At 41.4% G+C, this 20,551-nt stretch overlaps 3 protein-coding genes across 13 annotated transcripts in view; 1 reads left to right on the top strand and 2 right to left on the bottom strand.

Annotated features, from left to right (window-relative positions):
* MYO1E (myosin IE) overlaps window positions 1-9,155 on the top strand; it is a 188,651-nt gene extending 179,496 nt beyond the window's left edge. For all 5 annotated transcript variants that reach the window (XM_057398716.1, XM_057398692.1, XM_057398698.1 and 2 more), the window contains 5 exons: window positions 1,072-1,229; window positions 2,022-2,114; window positions 3,425-3,629; window positions 7,451-7,620; window positions 8,068-9,155. In XM_057398716.1, coding sequence (XP_057254699.1) covers window positions 1,072-1,229; window positions 2,022-2,114; window positions 3,425-3,629; window positions 7,451-7,620; window positions 8,068-8,144 — 703 coding nt within the window. In that variant the 3' untranslated portion in view covers window positions 8,145-9,155. The remainder of the gene's footprint in view (window positions 1-1,071; window positions 1,230-2,021; window positions 2,115-3,424; window positions 3,630-7,450; window positions 7,621-8,067) is intronic.
* Window positions 9,156-10,739: 1,584 nt separating this feature from the next.
* Window positions 10,740-15,480, bottom strand: CCNB2 (cyclin B2). Its single transcript, XM_057398680.1, has 9 exons — window positions 15,331-15,480; window positions 14,283-14,411; window positions 14,077-14,202; window positions 13,501-13,671; window positions 13,269-13,427; window positions 12,727-12,963; window positions 11,786-11,926; window positions 11,313-11,423; window positions 10,740-11,031 (listed from the first exon to the last, which is right to left on the bottom strand). Exons 1-9 carry the CDS (start codon window positions 15,358-15,360, stop codon window positions 10,927-10,929), a joined length of 1,209 nt encoding a protein of 402 aa, XP_057254663.1. The 5' UTR covers window positions 15,361-15,480; the 3' UTR covers window positions 10,740-10,926.
* A 2,072-nt stretch (window positions 15,481-17,552) lies between these two features.
* RNF111 (ring finger protein 111) overlaps window positions 17,553-20,551 on the bottom strand; it is a 53,274-nt gene continuing 50,275 nt past the window's right edge. For 4 of the 7 annotated variants that reach the window (XM_057398640.1, XM_057398649.1, XM_057398655.1 and 1 more), the window contains 2 exons: window positions 19,665-19,792; window positions 17,553-19,174 (listed from right to left, as the gene is read on the bottom strand). In XM_057398640.1, the coding sequence (XP_057254623.1) occupies window positions 19,057-19,174; window positions 19,665-19,792 (246 nt within the window). In that variant the 3' untranslated portion in view covers window positions 17,553-19,056. The remainder of the gene's footprint in view (window positions 19,175-19,664; window positions 19,793-20,551) is intronic. The other 3 variants (XM_057398661.1, XM_057398618.1, XM_057398629.1) reach the window with 1 other exon arrangement.

Raw genomic sequence — 20,551 nt, 5'->3', positions numbered from 1 at the left:
AGGCAGCACAGTGTAAAAATCTGTATGTGCAAAGAGACCAGACTATGCTTAGCTCATCCAAGTAATAGGTTAGCATTGTACCTGGGTCATCTCCCACTTTTCACTATTTTTGTGCATAGAAGAAGTGCTTTTGTTCTGCTGAACACAGCGTCTAGGCTCAAGGGTCTTCATCTTTGTGCTACAGAGCACCTGTGTGCCAGCAGAGCTGTCACCACACAGTAAGGGCCAAGCCATTCACTGCACAATTAATGTGCAACCATACTGCAAGATCTCCATCTCTGTGCTGGCTGCTGTTTCCTATCATGAGAAGGGAGCATCCTCTTCCAAGTCCTTAACCTTGACTTAGGAGTGGAAACAATGAGTTTGAAAGACAGTTTCTGGAGACATACTGTAACAATGTGAAATGCTGGTATTTCTTGCAGGGACCAAGGACTGGAGGGTGACAGTAATTCTAAAGGAGTTCATTAAGTAAATTATATTGGGAACATTTTTTAGAAACAAGCCTGTAAGTCTACACAATGTTTGAGCATTTTAGCTGTAAGGACATGCTGGAAACTATTCCAACAAATATGTGCTTTGGTTAATACTCTTACCTGTTAAGTAGATTAGCAACAGCAGGCCTTGAATTTGTATGTTTATTTGATTTGAAAAAGTGGAAGAATTAGAAAAGTTAACAGGAGGTTATTTTAATTTGGAAAGGATGTAGGAAGACAACTAAAGTGTGAAACATGGCTGTAGTGTATACTCCTGTATGCTGGGAACCCAAGGGCAGTATCAGGAGTAAAAGTTTTGTTCAAATGCTCACTGTACACTCTGACCTCACTGGGGCATCTTAAGCTTCCTTGGAGTAGCTCTAGCAGGGAAGTTAAAACATCAATTAACAAGAACATTTTAAAAAGCGTGAAAGAGATGTAATCAAGCAGTTTGTCACCTGAATCATTTGGGGAATGTAGATTCTTAGTCCAAGCATTTTGTATTTCTAAGTTACCTGCTGCCAAGTGATACTGTCCTGATTTGCCATAAGTACTTTCTGGCTTTTTATTCACGTGTTCATGTGTTTATATTTATTAGACTTGAAGTGAAGCTGAAAAAGGAGAGTTGGGGGCCCTGGAGCAGTGGTGGTTCTCGACAAGTCCAATTTATGCAAGGCCAAGGAGATATAGCTATTCTCAAGCCAAGTAATAAGGTGCTGCAGATCAGCATTGGACCAGGGTTACCAAAGAATTCCCGTAAGTATGAATTTCCTTTAGGCATTAGTGAATGACGCAGAAATATAGAGTGGCCGATTCTTTCCTTGCTTGCCTCTAGCCTCAGCATGTTCTTTATTATTTCTCTGTAACATTTAAATGAAGATCCAAGTTACAGATCCTAACGGTCATGATGGAATTTTGTTGCTTTCACTATATACCGACTGTTTCTGAAATGTCTGCAATTGTTTGTTCTGTGGCAAAAGAAATGAGGGCATTTAATTGTGTGACATAGTACAAATGGCACACAATTAGCCAAGTATTTTGGGGAGGAGTCTGACTGATGAGATCCTGCAGTTCCTGCAATCTAGCTGATGAAGAAAGGTCTGCATCAGGACAGAGCAAGCTGTGATAGGAGGAAAGGTAGCATCTGTACATCACTAGAGATTGAGCTGCAACTACACCAGCCTCTGGAGTTAAGCGTCCTGCCTTTTTCTCATACTAATTGCTGATCAGAAACAGTATATTCCAAAGTACTCCTCTGCCAGATACCCATGGTTTATAAACAAGTTCATAAAGCTAACAGTCTTTTGCACCTCATTTACTGCAGTCTTGAGATAGCTTTACTTTATATTCTGTGGCTGAACTGGATCACAAGAGGGAGAGTATGCCCAGGTCATCTTTTTTGCACCTAACGCTGTAGAACAACCCGGCCAGTGCTGCATGTTTTAGATTCGTTGTTGCTGAAGATCAGCACTTTCTGATCAGAGTAGGGGTCAGGCAGCCAGAAGGACTTAGCCTTAGATAATTAAATGATTGGGTTTTCTTTTTTAGGTCCTACCAGACGGAACCTTACCCAAAGTAGAGGGTATTCCAGCAGGTCTCAAAGTCAGACTTACCCTATGAGAGCTGCACCACCTCCTCCTGGTAAGTCCTCTTAGCCTCAGGCAAAAACAGAATTCAAGTTTTCACTTTACTCTTGTCTTCTGGCAATTTTTTTTACATGTCAGGTCCTAGTAAAGGTTTAAAATCGTCTTTAAAAGATCCTGTCAGCAATACTTAAGTTGTAGGCATTGTTTGAGCATCGTATTGTTTGAGTCAGCAGACAAACTGCTATTCCACCAGAGATGTCCTGGTTGTCGTGGATGCTGGCATTTTCAGCCACTTAATGCAAGACATGGAATTTAAACCTTACCCCTTAGCCTTCTCCACTTTCAAGGGTAAAAAATAAACACTTATCAAGTCATAGATAGTGCTTTGCAGTGAAACTGCTTTTAGTGCCAGTAAACAATAGAATGTGGTTTATGCTCAGTTGTCCCACCCTGATACATAATTTTTGTGTATGCTAAAGGCTGAGATGCAGTATCAGCTGTGCCAGTGAGCAGCATGGCTTTTTCTGCATGGGATTGATGTCATTAGGGTGTTTCACTTCTGCTCTTGAGAGATATGATTAATTTAGCCTGTGAAGTCAAGGGATAACAATATTCCATTGACAAAACATTCCCCAAGTGGTTTTAGGGTTTTTTTTGTTTACTTATGCTCCCAGAATACTTTGAGTCAGCTGCTATTTACTGAGAAGCACAATGCTAATGGTGTGAGCTGGGTGTGCAGCCAGTCTCGGTCACCAAATTAACTAGACAGTTCCCAATCCTCACAGCTGTAAGAGTCCAAACTAAGGACTTGCATGGTCTACAACAACTGCTTGTAGTAAAGTGGGAAATTACTGTAGTTGAGAGTTAACCTCTCTGTGAACACAGTCAATATTCACACGGGGTGAGTTAGAGCAAAGAAGGTCTAATACTTTCAGCATTTCTATAGTTAGATGAAAAAGCCAAACATTAGTTGAAGAAGCCTTGTGCCTGCAGACACTGCTCAGACTTGCCTTGTGTAGGTTCAGATGTAAATTTACACACATGTCCAAGGCACCAGTGGCTACCCATTCCTGCAGTATGGCCTTTTGTAATCAAACATCTCCCAGTGCTTATGACAGGTCCTTACCAGACATCCTCTCGCTTGTAACATCCAAGGCACACATCTCTAACTTGAGCACAAGTCCATGAAGACTTGAAACAGAAATAGATTGCCAGCAGACTGCAAACTATGTCTAAATCAACATTGTTTTGAAGTACCTCTATAGCTGGGTCTCGCTGACAGCCAAATCTGACAGCTGAGCCATCAACACAAGATTACTGAGTTACAGTTTGGAGTGGATGTGTTCACACTTTATTTACTTCTAGGTCAGCAGCAAAATGGAGTAATAAATCCCCCACAGTTTGTAGCACTTCCCCATGCCCCAGGAAACCAGCGGGCCAATCAGAAAAACCTGTATACAAATATGACACGTCCAGCTTTACCACGGCAACTGTCAGGAGGATCAGGCAAGATTTCGCAGCAACCAGAAAGCCTGGATTTCTTGAAAGTACCTGACCAAGGAGCAGCCGGGTAAGATTTTACATTAAACCTGAGGAAAAGGTGTTGATTTTTGTAAATAGCTTTACACACACAAACTGACTTAAATCTGACTTGCACTGTGTACAGAGATGACCAGATTGTGCTACTGAGCTGTACTCTAAGGTCTCATCATCTTCCATAGGATTTAAAAACACATACTCCTCATAAGCCTTTAGGAATGAAGGTGAACCAGTTTTTTTGCCTGTTACCAATCTGCCTGGTAACTTTTACTTAAGGGTATTAGGACACTTAGCAGAGTTTGACTAGGCCTTCTTCTCCTCTGGTTTGCAGATCATGAACAGCAGATTTCTGGCAGTCTCATGCCCAGAAATGCTGGCTAATAGTATTTTTGTTCCACCTTTGACTCTAGACTTATATTCCCAAATTGTACTTTCTTTTAAGGAGGAAGGCTTGGCATGACAGTCAAGACTTAGCATCATTTGGACTTCTAAGCTGCAGCCTTCCAGAATATGTTCCCAAGACAATCCTACAAGTTTTATGGGGAGTGGGTCTTATTAGGTCACTAGGCATTCTGCAGTAGTCAAAAGTATCAAAACCACCAGATTTGTAGCAGAAAGACAGAACCAATAAATCAGGGACTTAGTAGAGGGAAGCAGAGCAAGTTGTTGTCAACTCTGGAAACAGCTGCTCCGGGTCTTGGAGCAGGCAAAACCTCTGATTTGTGGAAATCAAAAGACAGAAGTCTTCTGTCAAGTATTTATGGGACCTTAGTGGTCCAGAATGTTAAAGGCCTTACAAAATTTTAAACTTTCCAATGACTGAACTGGTTTTGGCTTCAGTTTAGCCTTTTTATTCCTCTCTTGTAGAACATTAGTGGAGCTTTACTGCAGTGGGAATTTGAGCACCACTTAATCAAAGAATTCTGTCAATTCAACAATTCTAGCACAAAAAGAGAAATAATCTGGTTTTGAATAAGTAGTTTGTGTTTCTGGTTGTTATTTAATTCTGATGTAAGCAAGTCCCAGAGCATATTAAATCAACAAGGAAGGTTCTGTTAGAGAATAAAAATTCAGGTGTTACAACTTCGCATAGTAATGGTTAGTGCAGACACAATTCTATGCTCTGCAGCTCAGGTAAACACACATGATAAACACCTCCAACAAAACACTGTATTAAATGACATCTTCACTGCCTGCCACAGTTTTCACTGATGATTTGTAGAAGTTGAGCTTTTCTATAGGAAGCTGTAAGTAAAGCAAGAGAGTATGTAGTAACATAGCACAAAGTTACTTACTCTGAGAAGAGGATGTTGAGGAGTTGAGGGTTGCTTGTTTTGTTCTTTTGGTTTGTTGTGGCTTGAGTTTTTTTTTTTTTCTTTCAAAGCAAGCCAAAGCTGTAGGAGACACACAGTAACAATATGGATGCTAAAAGTAAGGGAACACCTAAAAAGGGCCTAGCAAAGTTATTCTGTAGACTGTAGCATTCCAATTGGTGAATTGCTATCTGTCCAGTACACCCTGCGAGTTCATTGAATTGTGGTTCCTACCTGCAGTGTAAAATAGCATTTTGGTCAGAAATGGTGGAAAGTGCCTGCTCTGAGAGGCGTGGAGTGCAGCCCCGTGAGGGTGACTTTAGGTAACTGTTCGGTTTTACATTTGTAAAAGTGGTGGACTGGTGTAGGAATTGGAGTATTTTGATTTAGCATATTCCATGCTTTGTTAGTGCCAGTAAGCCCATGTTCTGAGCACAGTCAGAAGAGCAGCTTGTAATCACCGTAACGGACACAACCCGGTTATTGGCCCTACCAGTGCTGACGGTGACAGGAGCCTGTGTCGATGCGTGTCCCCAAGAGCTGGTTCAGGCACGCTCCAGCACTCGTCGGTGGTGTCGCGGCGCAGACCAACCGGCAGCGCGCGCCCCCTGCTGTCGGGACAGTGGCACCGCCGCAGGTCAGGCTTGGCTTTGGCTGACACGGCCAGGACAAGCTGTGTGTTCCTTTCCATCACCTTCTCGCTGCCCACAGACTGCTGTTACCCTTGGCCAGCATAAGCATTAGGGACCTGGCCGGAACACACAGTAATCTAGCCAAGTAAGCATATCCTTCGACAAAAAGATCAACTTCCAAAACCAGGTGAGACCAGAGTCAGGCTCACAAACAAACGGAGGTGGCAGGTAAGCCCAAAACCAGAGGGGTTCTGCCTGTCCTTCCTTCCAGTTAAGTACCAGTCCCAGCACTCAAATTTCTCCAACACATTCACCACTAAGAAAAACACATCCTAGGGGAGTTTCACAGCAGCAACAGACCAAAAAGAATTAGTTGTACAAAACAGAGTTGCATTATGAGCTCCTTTCTTACTGTACCCAAAAGAACCATCATTACTAACTACATCCAGCGGTGTGGTTCAGGTAAGTGAAATGAGTAGAGTTCAGGGGCTGCTTGATGAATGACCAAAGGTAATAGCAAGACCAGTGTTAAATACAGTCTGTAGAGGCATGGCTGAACAGAATTGGAGGGCAAGGTTCACTCTATTACTGATATCATGGATGAAGCATACAAAGGGAAAATTGAGCTAGAACTGATTGATACAGAGCCCAAAGGCACATAGAGTGAATGAGAGCCCTCACTAAGTCACAAGCAGCAGAGCGGAGCCTCAGTGCATCTGCGTCCAAACTGGGGGAGGGAGGTGTGGTGCTGCTAAGGATGCAGTGGTACTATGACAGCTTTAAATTTCAGTTATCATTTACAATCCAATATAAACCTAAGTAAGTCAGAAGCCACCATGCTCTCCAGCAAAACATCTCATTCAGCATGTTCTTGTCCTATAGTGGTTGCAGAAAAGCTGAGCCACTTTTCTAAGACTTGCTCTGAATTTTTATTTCCATATGTAAGTCTAGGTTTGATAACATACCTTATCCCAAGCAAAGTCAATACATGCTGAACAACAGCAGAAAATCCTCTCTCACAGTAGGTAAATTTAGAACTGAAATACTGTTCTAATTCATACTTCAAAGTGCATTTTCTGGTGCAGTTCACTACATAAAACTAGACAAAGACATACTGATAAAAATTAGAACTTAGCCTAAGTAACTGTAAGCCTCTCCAAGAGCTGTGTGATGTTATGGAATTATGTGAACTGATAGCAGTTGGCTCCTCCACATTACTGCAGTGTTTTTAATCATTCATCACATTTATTTATTTACATTAAACTGACAAATTGCATCTAATACCTGTTCTCTCTTCCAGCCTTTATTACCTGATGAGCTGACAAAATGCATTTCTTCCCTCTTTCCCCTTCCTATCTTTGGAGTGGTCACAGCTGTGACAGAGTTTGTGCAGCATCTCCCCTGTTGCTTCAGAGTTGACTATAACAGAACAAGTCCATAGATGGCCCTGGAGTCTGAGGCAACTTAAAAGAGAGACAGTCTCTTACAGCTTAGTCACAAGAATGGTAAAGTAGCAAGACTGTGAGCTAGAACTTTGTTTTTAATACTGGAAACTGCAGTGAGGTTGGGGCATGGGGAGAGACAGACTGAACTGTGTAGCTACCAAAATACACAGGAACTGCATGTACACATTTGTTTACATTCTAGCCTGAGCACTAAAATGTTATACTGAGCACTATGCATTTGAACTGCTCTTTGGAAGTACCTATTCATCCATTTCTGTAGGGAAGAAATGGCAACTAGGCCTTTCACAGGGAAGTGTTAGATGTCTATTTTAAACCTAAGAGAATCCTTTTCCCCTTGTTCTGTGATATGCTCTAGAACCAGTCCATTAGCACAGAGGGGTTGATAAGGCTTAGGTTCAAGTCATATACTTCAAAGCACATTTATGTTTTTTCTCCCATCAGCGTTCGCAGGCAGACAACAAACCGACCACCACCAGCTGGAGGAAGGCCAAAACCACAGCCCAAGCCTAAGCCTCAGGTACCACAGTGCAGGGCACTGTATGCGTATGACGCTCAGGACACAGATGAGCTTAGCTTTAATGCCAACGACGTGATTGATATAATTAAAGAAGGTATGTATTGATAAGAAGACAGGAATTTTGTTGAGGTACCCCACAGTTATTCTCCCTCATTAAGCTTGCAAATCTCTATGACAGCTCAGAGAGTAGAGAAGTCTCCACACCCACACCAATCAGACCTCATCAGTGAGGTATGCATTATTCGGTACTCCAGATCTGTATCCAGATCTCCAATTCTGTAATTGTGTCACAGGCTTTGGCTGAAAATTACCACAGCTACAGCACAAGAACCAGAAAAGTTAAAAACCGGTCCTAACTCTTTGTGTCTTTAAAGCAACCTCCTAAGGCAGTGATGCAGCCAAAAGATCAGCAAGCTAAAGTTCTTCACATTTCTCCTCATTCCTTTACAAAAAGGCTCTCACTTTGTGTAACAGCTTTGCAAGGCTGCCTCTTCAGGTATAAAGTTTACAGAACCTCACTACTTTGCTTTCTTTGTCACAGATCCTTCTGGCTGGTGGACAGGAAGACTACGAGGGAAACAAGGTCTGTTTCCCAACAATTATGTCACAAAGATATAAAAGGCTCAGACAATAATTGGCATGAAGTTACCTGTGGTTGAAGATGTTTTCCTTGCCTTCAGGACATGGTGGTTCTGAGATCTGCCATTACCAGCAGGGTTTTCACCAGTGAAGTTGTACATGAGCAGGAAGTTACCCACAGCACAGACTTTGATCATTTTGTCTCAGAAGCATACAGCAATGGACATACAGACCAATTATTTATTATATTTAAAACCTGATTTTAACACCTATTAAGCGAAGAGTACTCAAACTTACATTTTCCTGAAACAGAAAGGTGCTTTGCAGTCTGGGACCAGGGACTTTGAACTGACTGTATCTAATAAGTGCCTTCAGCTGAGTATCAGTAACCTTTGCAATTATCTACTGAAGTTGTTAAATGCACATTTCCTCTACTGCAGATCATTCTGGGGAAGAACATGCTAAGTATGCTGCTACATGTCAAAAAAGATTTAGGCCAATTTGGGATATTACCATCTAAAAACCTACTGTGATGGTGTATTTAAGTAATTCTGTACAGAGTTGTAATGGAATCGCTTTGTGTTTGCTGATGTGTTTAGGGACGCCAATAGGCAGTCTAAAAAGTTAAAACAGAAAGCCACATAGTACTGTATGCTAAATAATGTTGCCTTCTTTGAGATTTATAGTGTAATATGGCTGGCCCATGTTGGATTTATGTTTAATGCTCTACCTGTAATAAGTGTCTTTATGCAGAGCTGTACATTTATAGAAACAGATCATATACTGTATATAAAAACTGAATATGATAGAAACATGTATGAATGTATAATGTAGTATTCTACTGCTGTTATTCATGAAGTAGTTCTAGAGTTTTTATGCCAGGTACTTACAGATATGCACTACTCCTTTCAAATGGCAATAGCATTATTGCTCAAATCTGATTGCCTCCCATACCAGAGTGGCTGTTGCTTGCCATACAGTTAGTTACCACCATTCATGCTTTGCCTTCTGAACCTCCAGAAAATAAAACAGAAGCAGTGGTTAGCTGAATGGGTCTGTCCTTTGTGCAGTTTGTTTCCAGTTACATATATAACCATATCTGTTCACAATGTCTGTTAATTTTACTGCCTGGATTTCTAAAGAAAAAAGTCCCCTTCCTTTGCTCCAACACATTTTCACCATGCCCAGGCTCAAGTGCTGTGCATGAATTTTCAGTTATTAAGAGCAGCTCAAAAAAAATAAAATCCTGTGTATGTTAACACACTGCATAAGCTTTAAGATAAAACTGAAAAATCTTGAATGGCCTCCCTCCTAAACTATTGCCTAAGTCTAGGTTAGGCACACTTAAACCTCCCCTCCAGCAAGGGATCACAGATGGTAGAATCTGCTTCTGGAAGCTGGGTCTTAGTCTGGGGGGAATCATATACACAAAAAATGATCAAGCACATTTTTCAACACCATGTGCAGGAAGTGCTAGGTTGACTTATCCTATGGGAGAAAGAAGTCTCCTGCTCTAGATAAAATGCAGTAGTTACAACATCCTTCCCACAGGGGGAGCACTGAATTCTAGGCCGTTTTTGCAGTATTTAGTTGTTCTAAATCAGAGCCAGCACACTCATGATGAGGAGGTATTGGGAGAAGGCAGGTAAAAAGTGTAACTTAACAGGTTTGTAACTTAACATTAGTTATATAGCACTAAGTTAACAAATAAATAGCCTTAAATGAGGTATGAGGCAGAAAAGACCTACTACTTACATAGTTATACTCCTTCAGTATACAGATATTGATGTTTAATAGCTGCAAAGGACAGCAAAATGGGAAGTGACAAGGAATAATCTACTGATGGTAGCTTGGACTGTATTCTTCCAGGTAGGCTGATGGGATGGAAAGAGAATGGAAGAAAGGGGAGGAAAAGGGAGAGAAGAAGGCAGGAAAAATAAGAGAGACCAGAAGGGAGCAGAATCTAGAAAAAGGCAGGAAAATCAGAGAAAAGACAGGAAAATCTAATCAAAGCTAAAGAAGGAAAAGGCAGGAAAATCTGGGAAAAGGCAGGAAAAAAATCTAGGTGAGGGCAGCAAAACCTAGGAAAAGGCAGGGAGAATGGAAGACAGCAAAAAAAGAAAGCAAGAGAGCAAAAAAAAAAAAAAAAACAAACACAGAAGAAAACAAAATAAAGAGAAAAGGGGGGTGGTGTGAGTGAAGAGGCAATCGAAAGCTTGGGGGGTGGGGGAGGTTGGAGTGGGTCTTAGAAATCAAGCAGATTTTAAGGAAAAAGTTCCTAACCACAACTATTTACCAGGCTAGTATGTGTTACAGCCAGCCTACCTACCTCCCCAAATGTGAAGGTGTAACAAATGACAAAAATTCCTGTGTATTACTTTGAGACCAGACACTGAAATAAAGTACGTATTTGAGGGACACAAAAGATAACTGTCTGGTTTCATACCTTAACAGTGAAAATGGTAAGTCTAAAATATAAGTCACTGTAATGCCTGGAGAGTCTCACTAGAAAACAACCTCTGAGAACAATCATCCACATTAGTTACAAGCTGTATCAATCACCTGTTTAGTCAGACGCCTTGCTTGGACATTAAACATCAGATGTGTCTAGGTAGAGCCTTTTAAGATTCACTCTTTTTCATAAAAGAGAAGCTTTATTTCTAGGCAGAGAGTTGTAGTACAAAGAAAATTTAAAATTTCACCTTCCAAACCTGAAACGTCTCTGGTACAGCTGGAATGCTATGTACAAGGAGCAGTAGTTTTGCCTCAACAGGCTGATAAAGACAAAGTGCATACATCAACAGATCTTTGCTGCCTAGGGTTATCCCAAGAGTGGTAAAGCCAGGTCCTTGATTATCTTGCTGTTCAGTTGAGGGATTGTGCTTATCATCAGTAGTTTGCTACTTGCATACTTGTTCTTTGTAGCCTGCAGAGGTAGAGGAACAGCATTACAAAAGATAAATACTGTGCCTGTAAGACATTTTATAATTTTGGGTCTCTTAGCCTGACTACCTGGAAAACAAGCAAGCAAAGTTACCAAGAGCACAGTTTGTCTAAAAATATTCTGAAGTTAGTACTAACGCAGTACCCTCTCACAGCCTTATCAGAACAGCATAAAGTAACCTACAAAACATTTACTTAAGGAGCCAGAATAGACAACAAAGGTTCTCTCTAAAACATAGAAAAGATTTAAGTAGTGGTACTTACAGTGTATTTAGTTAAGTTCTCATTTACTTTGAAAACATTCTTGGCCATATGTTTCATAGTCATCTCAAGACTGTCTTCTGTATACCCAGTATAGTACTCCTGCTTTGCATCCTGCAATGTAACAGCAAGAGATATGAGACTGATGAGGTGGGGATTGCTGCTCAAGGCACAGTCACTTCGGGTAGCCATGCCCTAACCTTCATGGTTTAGCCTTGAGTGCTAAGAAATGTAGTATAAGCGACAGATCCAGAATTGCTTCTGGTGCACAGCAGGAGTCTGGACACCACTGCCAAGAACCACATTTCTACACTGAAGACAACATAAAAGCAGCAACACTTGCAAAGTAACCAGTAGTTGAATTACAATGCACTATTCATGGTCCACCCTTTCATTACTCTACATGTACCATAAAAATTATTAAGATCTATCTTTATTTACAGCATGACCTTCATTAACTCTATTAAAATACTTACCCATTTGTTATGTCCTAGAAGCTTCCGGGACAAGCATAACGCAGCAGCTGCAATCTCTGAAGGGCGATGGTGAACCATGTCATAGTCTATCAGCGTCAGCTCCATTAGGTATTTTGCTAGTGTATGTTGCTTAGCATCAGCCTACCAGATTGAGAGTTTGTTAATCCACAAAGTTTCACTTCACCTTACCGTAATAATTCAGAACTGTTTATTATATTAATTAACTGACAAAAATAGTTTACAGGCACTCATGTCAAAATTGAGACAGGAATCCAAACCAGTCTAGTCTAGCACCCATACAGAATTCAGACACAAAGTCAAGCAAGGGAGACAGGAAACTGCAGTACCAGGCACTGTTGTGCCCAACCAAGGATACAAATGCTCCTTCTGTAATACGCTGGGAGGGAGAGGGACACAACACCACAAAAGTTTAAAACATGCCAAGGAGATCCTTATTAAAGCAGTCCCCTAACATCGAGCATTATCTAGTGGTCAGTTGAGGTAACTGAAGCTTATTTTAAGTGTGGGCAGTTCACTCAAGACAGTGAACTGTCTGGTCAAAGTTAATATTTTTATTCTTAAACAATATAATATTTACATCCAGAAGTTATGAGGAACAGCAACACTGCTCCCCTTTACACTAGGGACTACCCAAATCACCATACAAAAGATTAAAAGCAAGGATTCTGTTCTTTGTATGTTTAACAGTAAAATTGCTGCCACAAAGACTGAACACAGTGGCCAGTAAATACAAACATGAAATGCTACCGGCTGCCACAATGATGTCATGTTACTCCACATGGTGGAGTTTCATAGCTGAATTTCTTGATCCAGCATGTAAGCAGAAAGTTAGTAAGATCACATGATAAAAGTGCCAGAAGCAATCCTGGTAAGACTTGACACATCTAAGAAAGCTCTAGATAATAAGGACAAGTACCCACCTCCCCAGCTTTTGATGCTCTTCTCAAGAAATGAATTGGAAGAGGTCGTCCCAGATTGAAGTTTAACTCTTGAAGAATCACAATCTCCATTTCTCTGATTTCATTACTGGTGTAGGCATTGTCAGTAATGTAAACAAAGTCTGCTACATCAGGAGAGAACATCTCTTCATATTTTGAAGCTAGAAGTAGTGCTGTTACACCCACCAACTGAAGCCTCTTCCGAGGCACTGGATGACTCTGCAACATACGAATTTAAAAATCAGGCCCCAGAAAGTCAAACTCTAAATGAACAGATTCTAATTTATCATTTTAAAACACCAGTATAACAGTGCTTACACTTACAACACAAATGAGATTTCAGAAGCATCCCTACAATGACAGGCTCAAAGTGGACAGCAGCCTCAGAGTTAAGATGCAACATTACACGGAGTGCTTGCACAGAGTGGACTGTGCAGGTTCTTAGGATTTATCCTTTCCTTACAAATCTAACTCAGTAGTTGAACAAGTTTCCTAATCCAAACATGAATTGAAAAATATCTTACTTGTAAGAAGCGATCCATAACTGCAACACACATATACAGCGTTTCTTGCAAAAGCTGGAATCTTGAGTGGACCTGGACAAGCCAGTCAACCAAAATGGAACGCATACGCCCATTGATCGTCTTCCCATCAAGGTAACGTGGGCGGACCGATTGCTGCAGCTGTTGAAGGAAAAGCTGTGTGAGCAACAAGATCAACACTATACTGCAGAAGCACAGACTCAGAATGCCCTACCTCGAGCTCTCTCAGGTACTCATAGATATCTTTTACGTAGTCACTACACAGCTGGGGATCCCCGCAGTCCTCAGCATCAATGTCTTCTACATTGTTGAGCAACACATCAGAGAAGGCTTGGCACAAATCCTCCTCTTGCATAGATACATCCATAGGGACAGGAGACAGAACCTAAGGAACAGATTATAGTGCTTACATATTTACTGTTTACACTGCAACGTTCCCCTGTTTCCACTTTTTTCTCCAGTTATTAACACAGTTCCTCAAGATAAAAGAAGTTGAAACTGAGTTTGCATTCTAGCACTGCAAGCTTTCACCAAGATGCTGTACAGACAGAATCAGAAAGCTTGCTAGTAACTGCCATCTAAAGCAGAAGCTTCATCCAGTACCTCAAACACCTAGTTCTACTACTTTAATATTAGCCTTTAAACACAACATACATTAAACCAAAACGTCATCTTTTTCAGCAGACAAATCAGATACATCAAATAAATGAGATACAGATAACCTATTCTGAAGTTAGAGCTCTAAATTTCAAATCAAATTAAGAATCAGAAAAGTATCATTATGTCTTACCTTTGGAACATCAGTTTCCTTCAAAGCTTGATTCACAGCAGCTGGAGATTTCGGCAGTACAGTTGCATTTGTCATCTTATTAGGTCCTTTTGTAGGCTTTATGGATGGTTTGGAGCATTCTGTTTTCTGCAGTCCAAATAATTACAATTAGTACAGAGCCAGTAATCCACCTTTTCCTTATGGAAGGATTTCAAACGTTCCTTTACCTTAGCTATGCGTGTTCCTCTTGTCGTAACTCTATTCCCTATTTCTTCCAAAGCAGCCCTTCTGCCAGGAAGGTGAGTTTTAGCTTTACTCTTAAGGTCAATCAGAGCATTTTCCACCCCTCTAGTGACCTAAAACGATAAAAGCACAGCTTAAGACTCTCAGACCTTTCAGGTACTTAACTCCATTATACACTTACCACCACCATACTTCTGTGTACGCTACCCGTTACTCAACCGGTTTTTATGTCCCGTTCATTCACACATGCTTAGAAGTCTCCTCTACCCAGGTTTCAGGGAGTACTACTCTCTCTGCTATTAGAGCAACAGCCCCCTATCTCATTCTTCCTCAATGACAACTTTTTGTAGAGCGCTTACCTACCGCGTCGCGTTTGTTGTCTTCACTCGTTCGTAATTACAGTTTTATCCCCACGAGCAGCGCCGTTTCTTTACGCCCGTACAAATTCCAGTCACGCATGCCGACACGCGCACACGTTACACACGAGACGCCAGGTCTCTAAGGCTCCTCGCGGGGTCAGGATTAGACCCTCCACCAGCCGCCATCGCGAACAGACTCTGCCCCCCCCGCCCCGCTCGTTACCACAGCTTTAGTGCTCCTCACCCCCCGCCGCGGCACAGGACGAGGGTGAGGGTGGGCGCGTGCCGTGCGCAGCGCAGACCCCCCCCCCCCCCCCCCCGCGCGGGAGGCGCGTGCCCCCCCCCCCCCCCGCGCAGCCCCCCCCCACACCCCGCCCCCCCCCCCACCCCCCCCCCCCCGCCCCCCCCCCCCCCCGGGCAGAACCCTTTCCAGCCTGCTCGCACCGCCACCCAAACCCGCTGAGCTCGGCTACCAGAGGGCAAAAAGCGGCAGGACCTATGGCCCTTCACACACCCCCTGCCCGCCCGCTCGACATCCCGACCGCCCACCGCCTCCCCCGTCCCCTCACGCTCCCGTTTCCCCTCTCTCCGCTCCCTCGCTGCCCCCTTCCCTCTCTCCACAGCCCGACTCGCCTCCTTCCCCCCGATCCCCGGTGGCACAAGCAGTACTCACAGGGGCGCGACGCGTCACCGGTAAAGCCATCGCAGGGAGATAAAGGGAGGCTGCGGCCGCTCACGCCTGCCCTCACACGCTCAAGACCGCTTTGGGCTGCACCGGCGACTAGCGCCCCGGACCGCTGCGGCTCCTCTTATACCCCGTCCTGCGCTCCCATTGGGCACAATCGTACGATGCACGTATTCAATTGGTCCACCTTCTCAGGCCCCTCCCAAGCAGGAAACGGCCTGCACCACTTCCGTCAAAGCGCGCAGGTGGCTCAGCGGGGGCTGAGGCTGGCTCTGGGGGGGAGGCCAAGGTCAGCAAGCAGCGGCTCTGCCGTGAGAAGTGCGGGGCTATCGCAGGGAGCACGGGCAGGGCACCCCCCCCGCACCCCCGAGCCGCTGCAGCATGCCAGAGCGCAGGGGATGCTCTGCACCTGCAAAGCTTTCGGTTTAAATGCCACTCATGGCACGGAGCTAGGAACAGTCACGTTAACAACTTCCCGGAGCTCAGGACTAGTTCACCTCCACAGCAGTTGCCTCAACTTACATAAAAGTCTAATGAGAACCATTCTGCACTCTCCTCAGCCTCGCATTATGTTTTCTCACATACACACAAGTTACGCACGACAACATACGGGCAACACAAACACGAGGGCAGTTTCACAGGTGATTCTGTTTGTCAGCATATGCTAGACATCTCTGGGGCTTCGCACCGCACAGATGCCTCCCATTGCACCAGGAGATTGTGTATTAGATGGGGCTTTGAACACCTGGTTCTGGGGAAGGTGTCTCTGCCCGTGGCAGGGGGCTGGAACTGGAGGAGCTTTAAGGTCCCTTCCAACCCAAACCATTCTATGCTTTGATATCCAAAGGTTGCAAAAAGAGAATTCTTTCCTAGGCCACAGCTGTAATAACACATTTGCAAAAGAATCTGCTTACAAAGGCAGAACAAGGCAAAAAGAAAACTTACATAAGAAACAGATTTTGAATTATACCAGACTAACGTTTTATTTATTGCATACAAAAGGATTTCTTTTGACAATGGAATTTTGTATGAAAAGTAATTTGATGCATACTATTGAGAATCTTATCTTTAAAGTCAAAGATGCTGCAGAAAACTTAAGGCAATGCATCTAAGCATATAAAGCACAGTAAGTGGTGGAAATTCTCAAAAGCAAAAGCCTATTCTTTTTCCTTCCCTTAAATTATGGTTAAATCACAACTTTCTGGAATAGAAATAGGCTGCATCTTTATTAGCCCCTGCAATAGCATGTAAGATCAGAACACTGCGATTCCTGACAAATACCTAAGTGTTCAACATCACATTACAATGTTATGCATACATTTAAAAGCAAGACAGTATCAGTAGCAGTTTATAAAACAAGTCAATTCATGGACCACTAAAATACCTCTAGTACCTGGCACCCAGAGCGGGTGCATAAAATACTTCCTAAAAAGAAAATTAAATAATAATTATCCCCCAACCTGTGCTTCTTTGTCCTGTAAGGAAGCCAAAATAGACTTTATCACATAACCAGGAGCCTCAACTATTTCAGAGCAGTTCCCCACCCCCCCCCCCCTTTTTGTTTGTTTGTTTTGTTTTTTTTGTCCTATGTCTCTGAAGTACCTTCTTGGAAACTTTAAAAGTGAGTATCACCAGATTTAAAGCATCAGTGGTCAAATAACTTCTCTCCTTTTCAACACTCACTAAAGAACAGAAAGTCTGTTCAGTCCTTCCAGTTACTTTTATTCATTTCTACCAATGCAGCTTCAACTTCATACTCACTTTCAGTTTCCTACACCCATAAAGTTTAAGAACCTTTAGCATAAAACCATGTCAGGTTTTGAAGCAGTCAAACCATGTGTTGCCTCTCTCCCATATCCCCCATTGTACAAGCACATAGTGGTTTTAAGTTCAGTTTTAGCAATACAATTAAGTTTAAAAATGTCCATTTATCGCACATGCTGGAATAAAATTTCTCTCCACTTAAAGCCTCAGTGCCCAAGATGTTAAGTTTATTGCCAGCAATAGACACTGCACTGGCAAATGCTACTCCTAACAGATGAAAAAAAAATTAAAATGGAAAGGAAGCAGCTTTAACCAGACAAAAACAGGCATCAAATTAGATAAGGTAATATTTATAAATGGATCAGTTAGTGTAAACAACAGTTCATCTTCTAGGTTTACTGTAAACCATTTTACACTTGATCTGGTTATGAAAGACAAAGACAAGAGAAACTGAAGGTATTTATTATTCAATCCACTTACAAAGCAGGTGGCTTAATGCAAGCTTATGGACATGTTCATATATGATCCCCGAGGAACATCTTTTCCAAAGTGACAGTAATACTGTCTCAATGGTTTTACACATTTGCATTTTGCAACATTGAGCACATTTAAATAAACCATAATCTATTATATGTGAAAGAATGTTGATAAGCAACTTGAATCCCGATGTGGATTTAAAACCTCCTCCAAAGGCGAAATGTTAGTACATTATAACTTAATTCTATATACTATATTATGCAGCAAATCTTAACTATAGAAAATATTTCAATCAGTGATGGACTGTTGGTAATTTATAGAGGGAATCTATGATCAAGGCAAAAACTAGGTAACCACATAATTTGTGTCTCAGTTTCTACAGAAATTTACAGGCTTTCAATTTACTAATGAAAAAATAAAACAAGAGGCAAGTGGATTTAGCTAACTTTATTAAACTAATCGAAATCCCAAGACACACCTGGAACCCTCAGAAGTTCTATGAATGCATGTATATCTGCCTCCCCCACAAACAAAACCCAAAATGAAAAACACCAAAACAAAAACCCTGCAGCTCTAAGTCCTCATTGAATGGTTTCATAGTAAAAAAAACCCCAAAACCTCAGTGTGCGGAGATACTTCACTTAAGTTAGCAGAAGACCAAGCAGTTTCTAAGCTCTTTTTCCACTTCCCTAATAATTCTGTCAATCTGCAAGTATCTACAACCCAGCTAACTGAAATCAACATTTAGTGTTCACTAGAGCTGTTTCACAGCAGCAAGTATTTAAGTTAGGGATTCAAATTTCTAGACACAAGAAGAAAATGATAAATACAATCTGAACAGCAGTCTAAATGTTTAATATTGACATTCAAATATATCTGCATTGTGCTGAAATTTCAAAAACGAACACAAAAATCTGATCAGACAAAAACTCTGGTGGTGAGTATGCTATATGTATCAGTCAAACTGAATATAGTTCATATTCTGTTCCCAGTATTAAGGATGTTATTTGACTCAGAACTGATATTGTAAATATACAGCAGCCATTTCTTCCTAATTAAGGAATGTCTCAATACATATTGTCATTTTCTAGATGATCTTTATACATTTAAACTAAATATATGACCAATTAAATTAAGGAATCCAAGGTTAGTAATGAGTGAAATTATACTTTCAAAGCTTGATACTATGTAAAAAACAGAAAAACAAAACCAAAAAACAAGAGACCACACAATTCTACTTCCTAAAGCAGCTAGTCTTGCCTGCAAGTCTGGGGTCACAAAGCCCATAATATGTGCAAACAAACGCAATACAAGGAACCATGCAAAAATACAGTAATGAAAAGAAAAAAAAAATGTAAAACCTAAAAGAAGTTTTATAAATACACTGAAACTCGACTGTCTTCTCTTTGGTTGACTGCAGTACCAGGAAGGATAAGGGAGGGAGAGGGACGATAAGAGTTCTGGAAAGCGGCGTCAACTTTCACTAGGCAGTTGAGCCTCAATGTCCACTCTGCAAATGGGGCACTTCTTATTAGTAATGAGCCACTGGTCCACACATACTTGGTGGAAAAGGTGCATACATGGCAGGCGCCTGTCATAAGAACAGAAAAACATTAGTGTTAATAAAGCATTTCCACATCAACATACCTACTGCATAAAAACAGTAATGTGGGCTTTGCTATTGAAGTGTCAGGGTCTTTTTTGCATGTGCATGTTCTTCCCCAAGTTTCACTGGCCTTTCCAGTTGAACCTGTGTTTTCTCTAGTTCCAAGAAGAAATACATACGGGCAATGAAGTCAAGCATCAGCTAGCTTCTGCTCTACTATACCAATTTAAATCTGTCTTAAGATACACTGAAAGCCTGCTTAATTGAGGGTTCTTGGCTTGGGCTTATGTCATAAGACAGGCAGTCAACTTATGGAAGACTGTAAAACATAACCTACATTCTGCCCGAAGACAACAGAAACTGAAAAGTGTGTTTTCAATTGCAGGGAGTATTGCAGAGTAGTGTTCTATACTCAAATATGGTCTCAAACCCAGAATATTAACACTATGTTCTGATATTCAGTGATACAATTTACCTGACATCTTCACCCTCCTCCAATATAGACAAACAGATGGTACATTTTTCTTCAGTGTCTTCTTCTGTTCCTTCCTCCCCATCTTGCTTGCAGTGCAGTTTCCTCTGTGAGAACCAATCAGTTGTTACCTTATTAGCAGAGATGACATTATTGACAAACTGAAGAAAAACTGTTTTTAGTACATATTCAACACATACTTTTTTGAAAACTTTTCATAATATTTATTCAAATGTATTTGAACCAGAATCAATCTAGAACAAGCACTTGGAGCAAAATCACAGGACAAATCAGATTTAACTATTGTTAATTACAAAAATCCATTGGATTGACAATATATTAATTTCATATTGTTGCAACCAATCCTTTTACTTGTAGTCTATGTATAAACATATTCATTTCATTATGTGGATAGGACTCTATATTATGGTATCATAGACTCAAACTGAGAGACAACTTAGAGTTGCCCAAATTCTGTTCCAGATTCAAAACTTTCTAATGTCTCAGTCTTCCTACTGTGATCACAGTAAAGGCTAGAATGATACATACCAAGCAGATAAGCATCATTAACAATATTATTTAATGAATTTTCACTTAAGTCCCTTAACAATATAACTGTTACCAATAATTTCATGCTCACAGGGCTACTCATAACTGCTGGAAAAGTTAAGTCTTATTAAACCACTTTTGTTTTTCACATTATAGTAGCTCTTTATCTAGGGACCAAGCTTAAAATTATCTTTGTGAAAGAAGTGGCATTGTAAGCTTTGCCACACAGGCTTTGCTTACAATCCTTGAAACTGCAAGATACAGAAAACATGCACTCCCTGAATCTGCCCTTTCTGCAGATTTAACCTAGCCATAAACATTACTGCACTTTCAAAGAAGTA

Source organism: Pezoporus wallicus, unplaced genomic scaffold (assembly GCF_028554395.1).
Source record: "Pezoporus wallicus isolate ANWC-B61680 ecotype Strahan unplaced genomic scaffold, APGP_CSIRO_Pwel_v1 contig_3952, whole genome shotgun sequence".
NCBI classification, from domain to species: Eukaryota; Metazoa; Chordata; class Aves; order Psittaciformes; family Psittacidae; genus Pezoporus; species Pezoporus wallicus.
Note: the sequence above shows the minus strand (reverse complement) of the source record. Positions and strands in the feature narration are given on the sequence as shown.

What these genes read in the sequence shown, in the direction of transcription:
- CCNB2 (XM_057398680.1), bottom strand. Translation starts at nt 15,360, where the DNA reads ATGGCTTTACCGGTGACGCGTCGCGCCCCT. An exon ending in GAGGAACACGCATAGCTAAG is followed by an intron (nt 14,203 to 14,282) that starts GTAAAGGAACGT and finishes TTTGGACTGCAG; the next exon opens with AAAACAGAATGCTCCAAACC. An exon ending in AGGAAACTGATGTTCCAAAG is followed by an intron (nt 13,672 to 14,076) that starts GTAAGACATAAT and finishes TCTGTTCCTTAG; the next exon opens with GTTCTGTCTCCTGTCCCTAT.